Genomic DNA, 18,917 nt, shown 5'->3' on the forward strand with positions numbered 1-18,917 from the left:
TGGAGCAGAAAGCACTGCGTAGGGACCCTGCGAATGGGAACACAGCTATAGAGTGGGGTGAAACAAGCTGGAGGGTTAATGATTACACTGGGACGAGTAGTAGACTATCTCTTTCTCAAATGAATGATTAACTTACAGTACAACATTTGCACTTTGAAATATCTAAAGTAAATGAAATCTCACAGATTAAAGATTTCATCAAACAAAGTTCAAGGCCTCAACAACACTGTTTGGCTGAAAACACTTGGACATCATGATGATATTTATAGTTATGTTGAACCATGGATGATTCTAACAATCTCTCCATTTATCAATAATAATAATAATATAATTAAAACAATAATATAATTACAGATTATCACAATTATTTTTTTTTTGGTCTGTTTATTCCCTCTTCTCTTTGTTAGTCACTGTTATGATCATAGTGCCACTTTCAATTATGTTTTAAATGACAATAGATCCACCACTGTGAAATTCGAAGTAAGGCAATAACTCCAAGCCAAACTACAAGAACAAGTGATGTAACTCTCTTAGGGTGTGACAACTTCACTAGAGAAAAAATGAAGAAGCTCCACCCAAATGGCATCAACCCCACCCCATGAAAGCAGCTGGTGGCAGGTAGGTGGGTGTCGAAGAGCATAGACAGGTGAAATGTGGCTCGACGGGTCTGATGGGAAACAAAGCTTGCATAGCCAGCACAGATACTGATTGACTGACAGCACTCTCTCTTTCTTTCTCTCTCCGTCAGGAGGAGTCTATGTGGTATGCTGTCACTCTGGAGTTCCCTGCTGAGTGGAGAGCTGCTTTTCTACTGACCAATGCACATTGGAATACAAAGTCTCTTTTTGCCCTGATACTCTATCTCTCCCTCTTCTCAATCGAGGGAAGGAATTCCGGCAGAGCTGTCGAGGGGAACTTTTTTTCATTCTTCCTCTCTTTCACATACCAAGTCTCTCCCCCTTTGTTGTGGTGGGTCAGACATTGACAGTGTTTGTGTGGATGTTTGGCGTGGACGGAAAGGGACAGTGAAAAGGAGACATGCTGCAAAATGGCAGGACTGGTGCCATCAGCACCACAACCACAACAGAGATACCGGACCTCAATGCGGTAAGAAGAAACACTGTGTAGTGGGCTGACACATCCTTCCCCAACTCCATCCTCTCTCAAATTTTCCAGCTCTTTTGTGAACTTTGTTTCATTTTGTCTTTTCAGCTGTAACTCTTCCCATTGTTATGTTTTCTATTTGCCTGTTTTATTCCATCCTCTGTGTCTCTCTCCCCCACACTCTTACACTCTTGTCTGTCACTTTTGCTTGGGACTGTGCCCTAATGGTTCATCCATATCCCGGCTAATCAGTGGCACAGAGCTGTGCTGTTGACGTGCTTGAGACAGAGTTTCCACATTGGCTCTGGGTTATGTTTTTCAAAAAGGACCCGTAATAAGAGATGCCATCCGGGGAGGCAGGGCCCCTCTCATGTTTATTTTATCAGGGCCTGGTGCTCAGCTGTTGCTGTGGTAAGCTGCCATTCAAAGATGTTCTTACAGTTTATCAACTGACACCCACTTAGACAGAGCGAACCAACGTAGAGGGCATCAAAAACCGCTGAACCACATTTTTTGACTATAGTTATAGTAATGTTTATTCTTATAGGTTTTTATATTTTCAAAATAGAATGCTCGTTCTAAAATGGAAAATCATTGAAGCATTTATGAGGGCAGTTATATTTGAACAAAATCCTTTTTTAATTCTGTGAGACACAATCAGGTGTTTAACCTCCTGAGATCCGAGCATGACCGCTGTGTGCATTTTCCATTTCACTTTTTGATTAGTAACACCTAATAAACATGAAAAAAAGCTAATGATTTCCTAAAAATGAATGTCCACATATGTGGACAGTGGGACAAAGTTGTGAAATGTTAAATTATTCAAAGTTATAGAAAGTCAGATTTGTTTCAGCAAATTGTTTTTTATGTTTCCAGGAGTGTTGGTTGTTCATTTTATATATATATATATATAGGATCAGAAAGGCACATTAATGTTATTCCTCTTCTTATAAACATCTAGTTCTGTGGATACTGTATAAATGCCCTTTCTTAGAAATGAGATGATAAAACATACTAGTATATGTATTTCATCTAAGAATTCATAGTATGTTTCTCCAACTACATCGATGAGTTTTATGTCAAAAAATGCTTCTTTGTTTTGGTTTCATTGAAACAGCTACTCACCCATATCTTGAGATAACACTATCAGTACCAGTATGTTCTGCCTACTTAAAGAGACATTGTGACTAATAATTGTTTTGTTTGTTTGTGTTGTCTGTTTATTTTTGGGGTTTGCATCATTCCATGATTTGTATGTGTATATCCGTGACTACGACCAACAGAGGAGAATTAGGCACCTCAGACTAACCCTGGGACCTGAGAGCATTCCTAAAGCTCCGAATGAAAAAGTCAACTCTGTAAGTATCATTTTAGCATCGTTCCATACATTTCCTGTTACCAGACAGATTGGCTCTGACAATCTCTTCACGTCATCATTACAAGATCCCTTTTTTGACTGGGCGCCACAAATGGCATATTGGCCTGATAACAGGATAAGTTCAACAGGATAGCATAAATGACTGTTAAAATGTTCAAAGTGTAATTAACTTTCAATTGACTTATCTCTAAACCTACCTGAAACTTTAGATCAGTCCATGTTTTGTCATCTCCCAAACAGACAATGCTCTTGGAATATGTCAAAGGGGCAAGAACTAAACCAAAAATAGTTATAGTGTGTAAGGAATTTACTCTTCTTATCTAGGCTTAACATTTTCAAAGCTGTGACACGTAGGATTTCAAAAAGAGGAACTTGCTTCTAAATTGTTGTCTGTTTGTTGGATCAGTGTTTAAAAGAGATAAAGCATAGACTGCTGTATGTCCCTTCTTTATACGTGTCACCTGTTTTGTGCTTCATATGTCTGTTCTGCTTCGGCAGCAGCATGCAATGCACCTTTTCTGATCAAAACATGCAGAGATTTGCATACAAATGTGTGGATACAAACATTGCTACCATGTTAAAGTTCTAGCCTACATTCATAGATTTCATAGGTAAATGTTACTTCACTTAAGGCAGTATCTTTGAGATGTCCTTAACAGCCACATGAAACAAAGCTCACAAAATTGAGTCACCTATTTACCAAGGGAGGCAAAGTTAATTTTGTGCTTGTTTACAGATAACGTGGTTAGTCTGTGTGACAAATCAACGTGTAAATTTGACAGTAATTTTCAAAGCATTCTGACAATCCTGTGCTGGAATAGAAGTCAAGAGAGGTGTGTCTAGATAGTCATGAGAGTTGTTATCTGTATTGGCCTGGAATCTTGAACTTAAACTGATATCTTCCCTATTTGCCCTCTGATAGTAGCTGCTTTGGGAACATTAGGCACTTTCGTAAGCCAGATACCAATGAGAAATTGAAATCCACAAAAGTGTTGACAGCCTTATCAGTTTCTCTCTCATGGGAAGGGTCAGCTGTGGCTGTCACAGTGTTGTGGCAGCGTCAATACATGAAACCCAGGCTGCCAATGGCCAATTAGACCTGCTTTTCACACTATATGGCATGTGACATCTAGTTGACATAAAGATTTTCACCCCATACTCCTCACACGTTTGTATGGATACAATACGTCACATTCTTAAAGGGATAGTTCATCCAGAAATGAAACCAAATTTGCCATTATTTGCTCATATGATTTTCCTTTTGCTGCGTAACACATAAGGATATATTTTAATGGATGTCACGATTACTGTTTTTCATCCAATAGCAGTTGACTCACAGTTAAGCTTTAAAAAGCAACCAAAAGTGTCATTAAAGTAGTCCATGTGACACATACGCCACATTCAAATTTTTCTAAAGGCATATGATCACTGTATGATGAGAAGACCTATATTTAAGTCTCAATTTCAGAAATCAGTGGATGTACATTCTATGAAATATATCCTTTTGTGTATCACAGAAGAAAGAATGTCATATGTCTTTTAGAACAATATGGGGTGAGAAAATAATGACAGAATTTCCATATTTTGGTAAACTATCCCTCACTGAATGAGGCAAATAGAATAGGTAGCCTTGCACTCTCATTACATGCAAATGTATTAAAACTGAATGTACCTGTATTGTGAAGTTGTATAGTATTATGAAATATTTGGATATGCATAGCAAGAAAGACAGTGCCAGATATTGCATGCAGTATCCTGAGGCTTTAACATGCCTATTCTGCACTGACTTTTATTGGCTTTGAATATGTACTGTAGGCTCTTTGAATGTAATCATTTGCAACATAATTAGTACTGACATACAAAAGCATAACAAGGTCAAAGGAAGACGTTAAAGAGTAGAGGGAAGAAGTCAGGGAGGATAGCTGAGTGTCAAGATGAAGATGAGCAGTTTTCTTCTAAACAGATATATTCTGTTACTGCCATAACAATAACAGAGACATGTATCTATTGCAAAATTAAAAGGGTGCGTTTGGTAATCCTATCCACTATGGGAAATGGGCCTACAGTACCTGCAGCCTGGATTACACAAGTTACACCTGTTGGTTTACAGATAGGCCAGAAATTGACTCTGATCCAGGACCAGCCTTGCTTATAAAAACATTGAGCTAAACAACAAAGAATACACACACATAACTGGTCTCAGCAAAGCCAGAGTGGGTAGTTATTACCACTGTCTGCATGTAAAAAGATATATATATACTGACACACAGATGCTAGGCTAGAGTGAACACCCACTCCCCCCCAGCAGCACAGCTTTGTACAACAACAATAGTGCTTAGTTAAGGAACAGATAGAGGACAGTGTGTATAATCGATACACAAAGCTAGTATTTCAATGGTTTCAAGGTATATTCCAGGTTCAATCAAAGTTAAGCTCAATCACCAGAATTTGAGACAAAGTGTTGATTCAAAGTGAATCAGTGAGGAGTCAAAACATAATTTTGACTCCTTTTCTTGAAAAAAGGCAAAAATTGAAGTTAGAGTGAGGCACTTGTGATGGAAGTGATTGGGGCCAATTTTTGGAGGGTTTAAAGGCAGAAATGCAAAGCTTATAATTTATAAAAGCACTTACATAAATTTTTCTGTTAAAACTCATGTATTATTTAAACTGTAACATGGATTACAGGGTTTATGGTGTTATATCATCTTGGCGACGAAGTTGTAACTTTACACAGAAAAGGTTAGTAAGTGATTTTATCACACAAAAATTATGTTTACACACATATTGTTTACGTCTTGTGGCTATACTTTTAAAAAAAGTGCGTATTTTAAAGTTTACAGACTGGCCCCCATTCACTTCCATCGTATATGCTTCACTGTAACCCAGATTTTTGCCTTTATTTAAAGAAAAAAAGGGACGAGTCGAATGCTGTCGATTGAGCTTAACTTGTATTGAAACTGGAAAATTCCTTTAAAATGAGGCATATATAGCAGATATAAAGTGCTATTGTATATCAGTAAAATATGGTGCACAGGAATATTTGTAAAAAGATACGGTTGCATTTATACAGTCAAATAAAATAATTTCTGCAAAATGCAAAATTGTCTGGAGGATTGTAGTTCCTGGATGCTGATTGTCAATACAGATCACCAAATTAACTAAAATCCATAATATAGTAACAGCTAGGACACAAAATCTAGTTCACCTAGTTACTATATTTAACTTTGTGCATTACCAATGGAGTAAAATTCGGATTAATTTGTTAAAGAAATAGTTCCCAAAGATGAAAATTCAGACCTTATTTACTTACACTCGTGTGATTTCAAACCTATTTGACTTTATTTATTTTATTTTTTCCCCACCATAGCACCCCCCTAGATCTGGCCTTGGTCTCACTTTAAAGCTTAAAAAGGACCCAAAAGTATCATAAAAGTAATTCTTGCTATATTCCAAGTCTTCTGAAATTAGATTATAAGTGTTGGTGAGAAAGAACCCAAAATTACATAATTTCTCAGTGAAAATCTTGAGGTCCATTGTGCGTTCATGAGCGCTAAGAGAGAGCCTTATTCACATGTTCCCGTAGAACTTGCCTTGTTGTTAGTGCGAGCCACTGTGAACGAGCTTCTCTCTTTGCACTCATGGACGTGCAACAGATGGCCATTTTTAAGCTTTAAAGTGAGTCCCTATCAACTGCCATTGTATTGAAAAGACGGACCGAATAGCAATCATATTTTTCAGTAAATAACCTGATATTTTACAAGCCAGGAAGATGTATTTCTCTAGGCTATATGAAAATCCCAAAACTATATACAGTAAAAATAGTTTAATAATAATATAGTGTGAGTTTACAGTAAATTCCTGACTTCCACAGTATATTTTACAGTATTATTTCTGTATTAAAATTAAAAGACAACTATATACTGTGCCTTCACACTGAACAGGACCAAGAAATTACTGTAATGTTGTAGAATCACAATGCTCATCTTTATTTATTTTTATTTACAGTGTTTTGTAATTGTCACCATCGTTGAGATTTGTATGTTGAGTTTTGATATCTTGTATGCCTGACTGACATCTCATGATAAAACGTTCATGAGCGATAAAACCAACCATATTATATCCTAGCTGTGTAAACATCCCTTTCTCATTGTTCATTAAAAATGATATAATGTCAACCATTAAATTGACTATTTTCTCCATACATTACAGTACAATAAATTGTGTTCTTAAACACAAATTGCACCAACTGGGAGAAAATTAATTAGATATACTGTAAATAAGAGAAGGTCCCATCCAAAGGGAACACCATTTTCTCATAATGCAGTGCTATATTCTAATTTATTTTTCACAGTAGTTTGTTGTGTTGTGACAGAAAATGACATAGCCTGCATTGATTTTTACAGTAAAATACTGACAGCAGTATTTTATTGTAAGAAATTACTGTTAAATCTTGTAAAATTAGGGCAATTTTTTACAGTGTATGTTCACAAATATTTCCACATGCTGCTCATATCACTGTACTTAGAGAAATATGTCCCTCCCGGGTACACTCCTTTCTTCAGTATTTAAAATTTGTCTCCCTCTTTGAATCCCTCTCAATGGCTTTGTGGATTATCTTTCAAGTTTTATGAAGTCCATTGCAAAAAGCCATGACAAACACTGGATTCATTGTTCTACTCTTGTATCTCTTCCCAATCCTTCAGTCAGAGTCAGAGGTGAAACATTACTCTTCGCCTCTCTATTTCAAAATATCTGATTCTTTTCTTTAATGAATAATTATTTTTGAGTTCACCTCTTAAAGTTGAGACAGTCTACTCTCTACATCAGTGAGAAAGCTCTATGCTTTGATTTGGAATAGATCTGTAAAGGGGTGTGGTCACTACATGTACGGGATAACAGTTCTGAGACACTGTCATGAGAAGAGAAAGGGGAATACCATGCTGGGAGTGTGTGATCACAGCTGGACTTAATCAACGTTGTTCCACCTGAAAATAGCACTCAAGAGAAAGAATATAGGGATATGGTTTATTATAAACAAGTAATCCTTGCCTTTTCATTAAGGAGGATTTGAATTAGTTTAACAAGTAGCATACTACACATTTGACCTATGCAAAACTGTAATCTGTGATAAGACTTTATCTCAACAAAAAAATGTATTTGCCATTTATTTGATGAATATAAAACAGAAATGTAATGTCTCTCTTTGGCATAGGCCCCGTCTGGCGGTCCGAGGGAGTTGTACTCGGAACCGTCATATCCTGCCGGACATAAGAGGCAGGGGCGAGGAGTCTACCCCTATGCGGGACGGGGCTCAACTGGTGGTGGGGTGGTGGAGGTTGCCGTGTTAGCACACTGAAACAGCAATGTGATAGATTGTGAGCAGACTTATAAAGCAACGGCTTACATGCGATTGGCTAGGGATTACATAGCTAATGGTGTGATGATGTACAGCTGCTAGTCTTCCTGCTAGAACTATGCTGCGCTTACATTTACAGCCACTATATGTTACATCACAGGAAGAGAAAATGGTCAATGGTTCCCGGAGAAGGAAACATGCCCTCATGCAGAGAGAGAGACCACCTGGAAGAGAATCACCTGAACAAGAAAACAAGGTACAACAGCTTCATGAGAACACAACAAACCTATATGCCTCTTAACCATTCTGATGTCTTTTACTCCATGACCTTCATATAGATAGAGACGTTTTCTGAAATAATACACATATAAAAATATGCTCTGCATTTCCAAAAACTTAAATACAATTCACATTCGATGTCGAATGTCTTTGTGCCACTGGGTAATTTTATCTATGAAACTGATACAATGGCAGTGCAGTGTAAAACACTGGTGCTGGTTTCCCAAAAAGCCATTTGAGTTTGGTGCATTATTGTTTGCAAAGCAAGCATGAGCTGAAGAGTATCTGTATAGCTGTAGGGATTTCTTTATACAGTAACATGCTTGTTAACTTATTACAAAAATAAGCTCTCTCAAGGCACTCAAAACTCATATATGACTCTTTTGGATGCAGAATCTGAGGGATATCAATGACCTAGTATATTGGCAGGGTTGGGAGGGTTACTTTTACAATTACAGAATACTTGTAAAATGTAATTTTGCAACGTATTCCGTTAGATTACACATCATCAGTAACGTAATCTAAATTCTTTGGATTACTTCTTCAATGCTGGCAATTTTTTTAAACTTTTTTTTATTATAAAGAAAATGTGCAAGGACAGTAAAACAAAATACACTTATACAGTGGTGGAGCTACCCCACTCGCAATTGCTGTTTTAGTCATATTTTTTGGTAGTTTTTTGGCACAATTTAGTTCTTTAGAGGTGAAATCATCTCTGTACAAATGTACAAACTTAACATGTGCGCACACCAAGGTCGCCGCACCCCTCTGTTCCGGGTGTCATTGTATCCACACAACCACCCCCCCCTCCCCCCACAGTCCGACGATATAAAAATGCTGCCCAGAAATTTCTGTGCCACCACAGACTGATCGCTTGCCCCTTATGCAGTGTAGCTTCTCAAGTAAATTTATTGTAAGGATTTATTAGATATATTTTTTTACAGGAAAAACATTCTTATTAAGAGTAATATTTTTGAAGTACATCTTTGCACTAATATCAAAGGTCTTACTAGAGGGGGGGAAAAAGGTTCTAATGTGAATTTTAACTTTTTTTAATCCCTTTTCTTACCAATTTGGAGTGTCCAATTCCCACTACTTAGTAGGTCCTCGCGGTTACTGACCTCAATCCGGATGGTAGAGGACAAGTCTCAGTTGCCTCCACTTCTGAGACCATAAATCTTTTCATGTGCTTCGTTGTACATGACACCGCGGAGACTCACAGCATGTGGAGGCTCATGCTACTCTCCGGGATCCATGGACAATTTTTCACGTACCCCATTGAGAGCGAGAACCACTAATCGTGACCATGAGGAGGTTACCCAATTTGACTCTACACACCCTAGCAACCGGGCCAATTTGGTTGTTTAGGAGACCTTGCTGGCATCACTCAGCACACCCTGGATCCGAACTCGCAACTACAGGGGTGGTCGTCAGCATCAATACTCGCTGAGATACCCGGGCCCCAGACGTGAATTTTCTAGATAGAATTCATTATAAAATATAATCGCAGCTAGTTACAAGTGTTGTAAAATTGTATTAATTGTATGAAATACAATTTTACCTTGACATAATGCTAAAAATTATGGAACCATTTGTAATGCTCCAAACTTACTTAAAACCCGACAGAGTGTGAACAAAAACGTCTTTAAAGTTCGTGAATTCTGTTCATAGAATGAGGCAGAAAATCGATTATTTATATCTTTCTATATGATGCTACAGCTACATTGGTTAGTAGGCTATTTCTACCAGAAAGACTCAGATACAGCATTGCATTAAAAAAGTTTATTATACATTTATGCTCCGCACTTCGGCTGAGAATGTGTGCTGTTAAAGGGTGTTATAACTTATAACATCTAATACAGGTGTCTTAAAAACTGCTGGAAAACGAATGTTACAACGATAGGCCCCCCAAAAGCTGCCAATGCACATAACATTTCAAGTGGAACACGATATAATAAGCATGTAGAATCAGTTCAAAAGCCACTGATCACCAACATTGTGCCCTGAGCAAGAGATTCTTACTTTTAGTTGCCCCGGAACTGGGAAGGTTACATTATGATACATTTTTATACATTTCTTTTGTCAGTTCGTTTTCCTTTCTCCTCAGCTCATGAAATAAATATTTTCACGATGTACTTTCACCAGATAATGTCAACATATTTTTCAGCATTCCAAGTCTTCAGTTCCTTTGCACATGTGACTTGATGATTCCACATACAGAGATTCAGGTTGTGTCTATGTTCCTGGTGAACCTGCAAATCAACAAAGAAATAAAGGACGTAGGCAGAAATGTGACACCCTCACTGAGAACTATTCTGACCGTCTGCATCCCAACCTTTCGTTCAGAATACTCGGCAGCAATACCTAAAATACTGTTTACTCACTCTCTCATTCTAAATTGAATATACCAAAAACTATCAACAAGAATGCACTCTAAATACGAATAGTACAGACACAGCTCACACTCATTGACACAACAGTTACACTATCTCCTTTTAAACTCATCTGCAATTGAAATCTGACACGTGTGGTCCCATTCCCTCAGCACCCTGTAACCAATGGCATCAGTAGGGAACAGCCTATTCAGCACGGGCCCAGAGTTTATGGCGTGGTGCAAAGCACAGGCACCAACCACCAACAGGAAGTGATGGCAAGCGAGGTCTCTGTCAATCACCTGAGAGATGAGATGAAGTACATCAAAGAGGTAAGTACAGAGAGAGACTCTACCTTGAATGAATGTCATGCCAATGCCATTAAAAACATGTTGATCAAGATTTATTTATGACCTGGCAGTAGAGAGTGAAAAAGAGAAACAGGCCTACCTTCCTGCAGAGTTTAGTTGCAACCATACTCAAACATACCTTTACATTTATGCATTTTGGGAGCCGCTTTAATCCAAAGCAAGGATGAAGCCAAATGTTCACGGTTCTTAAAGAAAGAGTTTGCCCAAAAATGAAAGTCCTCTCATCATACACACCCTCATGCCATCCCAGATTATTATGACCTTCATTCTGCAAAACACAAACAAAGATTTTTAGAGAGATATATCAGCTAGGTCCACACAATGCAAGTGAATGGTGACCAAAACTCTGAAGCTCCAAAACGCACATAAAGGCAGCATAAATGTAATCCATAAAAATCCATGTCTTTTGAAGTGATTTAATTGATTTTGGATGAGAACAGATCAAAATTTTACTATAATCAATATAAATGTTGACATAAGCAGTCTCCTCGGCAATCATGTTTCAAGCTCCATTACACTTCCTAGTGCTATCTAGTGCTCTGCGCATGCGTCAAACACTAGGAAGTGTAATTGAGCTTAAAATCATTATGTGCCTAGAGACTGCAATGACAAGATATACAGTAAAAAAGGAGTTATATTTTGGTCTGTTCTCACTCAAAAGCGATTGGATCACTTCAGAAGACATTAATTAAACCACTGGAGTCTTATGAATGACTTTTATGCTGCCTTTATATGCTTTTTAGAGCTTCAAAGTTTTGGTCACATTCACTTGATTTCACGTGATTTACAGTGATACATTTTACATTGTGGTCACTGGGAATTGATCCCATGACCTTGGCATTACTAGCATCATGCCCTACCAGAGCGACAGGAGCTACAGGAACATACTTACATTACAGCCATACTTAGTTAGAGCCAACACACAACTCCTCTTCTTGAGGAAGATGATTTTTCTTTGAGCAGGGTTGAATATTTTTCTCTTCTAATAAGAAACATGCCACTGTTTCCCAACAGGTACGTGACTCTTTGGAAAAAGTCAGAGAGCGAATGTATGGCCAGTTTGGAGGGATGCAACAGACAATGCAAAAATTATCTCAGGAATTAAAGGTGAGCAAAAGACAACATGACAAGTGACTGATACCTATAAATATAATATGTTTCATAGTGGTGTGGCAGGTTCTTAATGTGCTGACTGGGTTTGTCCCAGGCAACCAACTCTCATAAGAGTTACCTGGAGTCAGAGGTGAGAACAAGAAGTGCAGCAATGGAGAGCTTTGACCAGATGAACAGCTCCCTCATATCTTCAACCATTGATCTGCAGGTACACAATCAATAGTCATTGCCTACTGACTTTTAACACAAATACTGTATCACAAAAAATTATGTTTATTGATAGCATAGATGCACGCATGCTTTGTGAATCCTTCCTAGCATTTGTCCATGTGATCACTGTAAAGTTACATGTGCTTTTGTTGCCGGTGGCAATTTTAGAAGTCATTGCTGGATAGCTGTCATAACCGTGTGGGGAATAGGGATGAGATGAGATCTCTGTGCAGCTCCTTAGAGAAGACGGAGGAGAAACTGAAGGAAACAGAGAGACAACTAGCAGCAGCACATGCTGAAAACCGCTCTCTGAAACAACAGGTGCACACATATCATGCTAGCACACACAACACTAATGTTATCAGGCAAACCATTACAAAAAGTATGTTGGCGGTGTCATTGTACATCAAATGTTATACCATACTACTTGTATATGTAATATGTATACCAGGGCACTAAATGATTATTCTAATCATGCACCATGGAAATTTCAATGGAATTCACAATGCAAAATGCATTATAATTTACTCTATGTCCAAATAACATGTGCCGTAATACCAAGGTACTTTTGATACAAAAACAATGTAATGAAATGTTTTTATCTTTTAATATAAAAAACAGAAAACCTACTTGCTGGTATACAAACTAGGACACAATTTTCTACATTCTTTATAGGTTGTTTACAAGAAATTTTGCACAGTAGTGTGCAGTGGTGTGACATGCTATACTTCATCTGTAAATATTTTAAACTATTTTTCTAATTTTTGAATAATTATACATGTACTTTAACATCTGTACTTCATCTGTATAAACTCGTAATTTATTGTCAAATCACAGGACTTTTTAAAGGAATATTCCGGCTTCAATACAAGTTAAGCTCAACAGACAGCATTTGTGGCATAATGTTAATAATCACAAAAATGTATGTCAGCTTGCCCCTCCTTTTCTTAAAAAAAAAAAAGCAGAAATCAGGGTTCCAGTGAGGCACTTACAGTGGAAGTGAATGAGGCTAATCTGTAAACGTTACAAAACTCACTATTGAAAAAGTACAGCCACAAGATTTAAACAATTACATAAAGAGACAGACGTAACTGAGACAGCCGAAATAGAAGAACTGTGGTGAATTCTCCAAGAAGCTTTGAACATCCTGTCTGCCAACAACCAAGAAAAACTGTGTCCTGGTGTATCTTGGAGAATTGGTGCTGATTTAAAGGCAAAGGGGGTCACACCAAATATTGATTTAGATTTTTTTATGTTTGCTGCACTTTGTATGACATTAATTGATAAAAGAAAACTATTATTATTTTTGAAGACATCCTCACTATGCAACATTTCTCACAAGTGCCTAAAACTTTGGCACAATCTGTATATCAACCTAATGAATGTCCATCTAAATAGTCAAGTAAATGTATGTTTTTGTAACACATTGGTTTTTGCATTTAGGTGGATACTTCTCAGGAGGCCAACACTCAAGCATTGAAAGAGATGAGTGCAAAGCTACAGAGGGAATATGAGGAACAGCTGCAGGAACAGCAGAGGAAGTACACAGAGGAGATAGAAGCTCTGCAGGTACAGATGTAACCAACCAAACACAGACACAACTAAACATCCACAACACCTTACGGACCAGCTTAGCCTAAACTGCAAGGCATAGAAATAATGCAGTAGTGTCTAAGTGTTTTCTTAACAATTGTAATATATACAGACATGTTGTAAAAGACTGGAGTGGTTTTGTATTTTCTTTAACATACAGGGTGTGAGGATTTCAATCTCATAACAGGAAACATCTGTAGTTATTCACCAGGGAAGTCAGAAATGTTTTTATAGATTTTTTCCCAAAATAAGGGTTCCACCTAGTGGTGAAAGTGAAGACTTATAGAGAGGAGGGTGATGACTGATTTTCAGGCTGGTTGGGATGCTCAAACAAAACAAAGCAGATCAACTTAAAAATTGCTTATTTACAGTTAGCTCTGCATATTACGCTTGGATAGGAAAACATATTTTAACAGAACAATTTGCAAACTTCAGTTTTAATATAAACAATTTATTCTGGGTGAAACATATTTGTAAGACCTCTATTCCTTTTTTATACAGGCACAGCTTGACGACTACATGAGGAGGCTTGAGGAGGCAGAGAAGAATGCTAAGATAGCTGAGGCAAAGATCACTGAAAGAGACAAACGAATAGCAGAGGTGGAGCGACTACTAAACTGTATGGCTCAGGTAAATACTGTCCTGTAGCTCAGTCTTTGCTTTTTACATCCAGAGGGTCAGAACTGGGTAAAGCTTTTTCAACATTTCAACATTGCTCCCTTTATAACAGGAGAAGGGTGACCTGATCAAAAAGCTTTGTGATTGTGAACAACGCTTGCATGGTTTGGACCAAGTTGACCATGCAGACAAAGCTGTAGCCAAACAGTAAGACATCCTGGATTTACCTATAATGAGTTTTTCAGCTGAAACCAGTGATGTTGCTGTGTGTTCTTCATTCAGGACAGTAAAAATGATTTGGTTCCAGTAGACAGCCCAAGGGCCCTCATAACATGTACAGTAACATCACTGTAATTATATATTTCAGGACAGTGTGATGCACAGCAATTACAAATGAAATGTAATATTCTGTCCCCACAGAGAAAATTGCTCACAATGGCACTAATGGTTTTATTGAATATATCATATCAAACATAAACAACGTCTTTCATCTCAGGTCCGAGCAGCTGAAAGGAGAAGCATCAGAACTGAGAGAGAGAATAAAGCACCTCAATGACATGGTGTTCTCACAGCAGAGGAAAGTCAAGGCTATGATAGAGGAGGTGTACATTCAGACTGCATTTGTTCTATTGATAAAGAGTATACTGTGTATGGGTGAATGATACATAAGGATGTCAGAGATTATAAAAAGAAGAAATCATTTTTAAATTAGGTATACTTTAATGCATGTGCCATGTTCTTTGAAATGTGATCTTTGTATTCATGCTGGTTTCACACATTTTTGAAAAACATGCATGGGTCAATGACATGAACCAAATTTTTTCCGGATCTATTAAGTTATTCAAAAATAAATTCAAAATGCAATTCACACAAAACCATTACTTGAAAATATCTCCACTATGATAAACATGTTTTCAATTTCTTAGTTCAAAGACATTTAGCTTTTTTATTCTTCTGGCGCACCGAGTCACTTTACACAATAGAGCCAACTAAAGTGCTTCTGGTAAGAAACATCTTTAAGTTTTGAATTGAAACCTGTTTGGGTGTAAAGAGTAGCATGTCTAGTTTCGTTTGATGTGCCACTTTAAAGAATTCATAAATTTTTCATGTGTCAGTGCGCTGCTAAACACGATGTCCTCAAACGTGGATATTGGGACATCATTCCCTCAAAAGTTGAAAAAACACATTAGTTATTTTGAATAACATTCAACATTAACAAGTCTGTGGGTCCATTTGCTTCATTTTATATTGAAATATTTCATATTGTTATAACTGTACAATATGTTTATATTCATTACTATTAATAAATCCATTAGAATATTCACTGCATTTTCACATTACGTAAAAATGGGTTCCTCTAAAAGCTGAAAAATCTTGCTTTCAGGGGCTTTAGGATGAAAGGATGAAAATAAGGTGCCTTTCAAACTGTTCAGTGCAGACAGACAGCTGGAGGTCAAAAAATGATTTTCTACAGCTTGGTATTACTTAAGGTTTCACAGCTTAGTCCCTCTGTCCACATATGTGGTCATTCATTTTGGAATAATATTTTATTATTACTTCTTTAAAAAAATTAGCAGTGAAACACTTTTTGTTTTGTTTTATTTTTATATAATATTATTCATATTTGAAAAGCTGTTGTCAAATAAATCAAAGTCAGGTGGTGTAACCAACTTGCCCATAACCCATAAAACAGAGAAGAATCATTTAGACCCTTATGACTAGGTATAATAATATTATGTTTGATATTTTTAGATTTTAATGAGAAGGAATTTGTTTAGGTCAAATGGAGTTACCACAAAAACATGATATTCGAGACTCACTAATCCATGATGTTTGTAAAAACAAAAAATGTTCCTTGAAGAATATATTTTTAAGTTGTGTACACCCATATGTATTCAAGGAGCAAGGACAGTATTTTAACACCTTTTACTTGATGCTTACACCACATTTTTGTCATCATATAGATTTTTTTTGTAGAAAATGCTATTAATATTTTTGTATGAAACCAACATTGTCACAAATGTTACATTTCTACAAACTTGATACATGGGTTTTTAACTAGATTTTAAAAGTTTACTCATTTTTATAACCTTATTTGTCACCGATCCTTATACGATTTTCAATATATATATATATATATATATACTGTATATGTATTTAAGGACTTTAAACATGTCAAGTGGTGTAACCATCAAGTATAAAGTACTACAATACACCTACACATTGAATACACTTGAGTATACACAACTTAATAATTAATTTTTTGTTTATTATAGAAGAGGTGTATTCAAGCCATTTTTTGTATGAATGCCATTTTAAATATTTTTGTGAAATAACTAAATAGATCCTTAATTGACAAAAAATAAGCTTCAAGTCATTGACCCACACACAAAATAAGCCAGACAATATCTGATTAAAGAAGTCATGACACCAAGACTAATTGAATAATTCTAATAATTGAATCACCATTGAATCATTTCTATACTTTTAATGAGATATTAACATTAAAAACAATCAAACAAACAAAAACCATTCCACAGGTTGAAACATTGCGAGAAAATGTTGCACAGAAGGATATGTTCATCGCTGAGCTGCTGGACAGGATAGCCATTGTGGAGTGTGAGGTAAGACCAACGTTTTCCATGTTTAAAAAAAATGTGATTTTTGCATTCCTCCCGCCTTCTCCAATCTACAATCACAGTATGGTTTGAATAAGCATGCAGAGTGTAAATATTCCAGATTCCACTGCTATTCTGTCAGCTTGATGCTTTGAGTTGGAGTTCTTTTTATTGTCATTTCAAATCTCCAACTCAGTCCAATATTCTCTCCATATATCTGTCTGCACAACTTCCAGTTTTTCTGTTTTGACTCTGTCCTTTGCATTGCTTCTTTTCCTAGAATAATGAGTTAGAAGACAAGCTGAAGTATTTTATGTCTGTACAGAAAGCATCTGAGACTAAAGTACCCACTAGGGACATTGGAGTTGGTTGTGACCTGCCCATTAGGTAATGAGCATACGATAACCTTGCCATTAGAAATTAAAAGACTGCTATCGAGGCAACGTCTACACACACATTCTCTCCCTGTTTTCTTAGATCTGAAGAGCAGCCATATGTACCTCCTGTCCAACAAAGTCTGGTCCCATCATCCCCAAGATTTTCTAGCAGACTGAGCAATAGTCTTCTTAGATATACTCCTGGTCAGTACACCTCAATGCTGTCTTCTGGGCATGTACAGACACAGGAAGTTGTTACACGGCCTACACAAAGTGCAGCATCATCTTCGAGTTATGTTCAGACCGGTCATGAAAACGAGGAATCTGAACCTACGCAATCCCCACCAAAATCTCCAAATTCAGGATTGTCCCCGAGAGTGCGAACCAGCCCATTAGAAGTCTACACTCCTTTTATGAAGCTGATGGAAACGACCCCTAATATTAACTTTGAATAAATGAATACTACTGAAATTGTTGTAGCAGAAGTTAATGCCTTTCTACATAAAGTATTCTTGTTTTGTTACTGCTTGTAACATTGCAGCATATGTAAATTACCTACTGATCTGTGAATAACTTTGATATAACTTTTATATCAAATGTAACTCAATTAGGCTTTATAAATATGTTTCTTCTGCAAATTAAGTACGGTGTTATATCACCGGCAAATAAACCTCAGTATACTCATTGAGTTCTACTTTTCTCACTTCCATGTGTATTAGCATGAATAAATGGTTCAGATTATTTGTATAAGGAGAGCTGCTGACATCAGTGCTCTGTTTTGCACTTTACTTCCTGGAACTGCTTATGCACAGACTCCAGCTCATTCATCTTTGCTGATTTTTTTTTTTTTTTTACAGCTGTACAAAACTTATTAAGAAAGCCAGGTTAAAGAAAATGTATTCCCCATCCCCTACTGTTGTAGACCAGAGTACTTTCAAAGGTCATTTTACACTGATACAGTGTGGAGATTGTGAGAGAGAATGGAGTGTTGTCGATTGTTCAGAGGATTAATCTGAAAATGCACTTTTCTGAAGACACACTTCAGTTGCCAAAAGCATGAAGTATGATGATTGTAAATTAAGGTTTATGAACAACATTTGTGTATACAAAGCACTTAAGATATATTTGGTATTTTCTTAAACATTTTCACTCACTGAGCACTATATTTACGTTTAATTTGGTATATTGTTGAATAAATGAAACATGACCAAACCTACAACTGGATTTTATTGAATTAAAGAAATACTTTGGAAACTCCTTCATTATAACTAAGCCTACAGAACAGTACAACATTTTTAAATCCTTAATTAAACTTGACATAAAGTGGGCTCAGACTATTTTGCTGTCAACAAGATTTAATTGGGGCAGATTTCATGATGTTGTTGGCAGTTCTGTGTCTATCCTGTTGGGTTATCACACTCTTAGGATGGTGATCTGGGAAAACCTCCATTCCATCAGCTGCAGGTGGGCAGTCATATGGAGTGAGGTGTGCTGAATATGAACCCTTCATTGTAATAAGCTGCAGAAA

The 18,917-nt window shown here is 36.9% G+C and overlaps 1 protein-coding gene across 2 annotated transcripts; it reads left to right on the plus strand.

The window, feature by feature from the left end:
- Positions 1 to 631: 631 nt before the first annotated feature.
- On the plus strand, positions 632 to 18,595 carry LOC127617223 (myocardial zonula adherens protein-like). 2 transcript variants are annotated; one of them, XM_052089170.1, is made up of 14 exons: positions 632 to 1,107; positions 2,388 to 2,462; positions 7,999 to 8,094; positions 10,663 to 10,821; positions 11,875 to 11,967; positions 12,068 to 12,181; positions 12,352 to 12,504; positions 13,627 to 13,752; positions 14,278 to 14,406; positions 14,507 to 14,601; positions 14,891 to 14,996; positions 16,935 to 17,018; positions 17,338 to 17,399; positions 17,490 to 18,595. In XM_052089170.1, exons 1-14 carry the CDS (start codon positions 1,039 to 1,041, stop codon positions 17,842 to 17,844), a joined length of 1,716 nt encoding a protein of 571 aa, XP_051945130.1. In that variant the 5' UTR covers positions 632 to 1,038; the 3' UTR covers positions 17,845 to 18,595. The 2 variants fall into 2 exon arrangements, with proteins under 2 accessions (XP_051945130.1, XP_051945121.1); XM_052089161.1 differs by having other exon boundaries at positions 633 to 1,107; positions 17,293 to 17,399.
- Positions 18,596 to 18,917: the final 322 nt, after the last annotated feature.

Source organism: Xyrauchen texanus, chromosome 2 (genome assembly GCF_025860055.1).
Source record: "Xyrauchen texanus isolate HMW12.3.18 chromosome 2, RBS_HiC_50CHRs, whole genome shotgun sequence".
Classification (NCBI taxonomy): Eukaryota; Metazoa; Chordata; class Actinopteri; order Cypriniformes; family Catostomidae; genus Xyrauchen; species Xyrauchen texanus.

Excerpts from the sequence above, each read along its gene's own strand:
- LOC127617223 (XM_052089161.1), top strand. The coding sequence starts at position 1,039 with ATGCTGCAAAATGGCAGGACTGGTGCCATCAGCACCACAACCACAACA. Across the intron at positions 8,095-10,662 it reads CACCTGAACAAGAAAACAAG|CACCCTGTAACCAATGGCAT; the intron begins GTACAACAGCTT and ends CCATTCCCTCAG. Across the intron at positions 14,407-14,506 it reads TACTAAACTGTATGGCTCAG|GAGAAGGGTGACCTGATCAA; the intron begins GTAAATACTGTC and ends CCTTTATAACAG.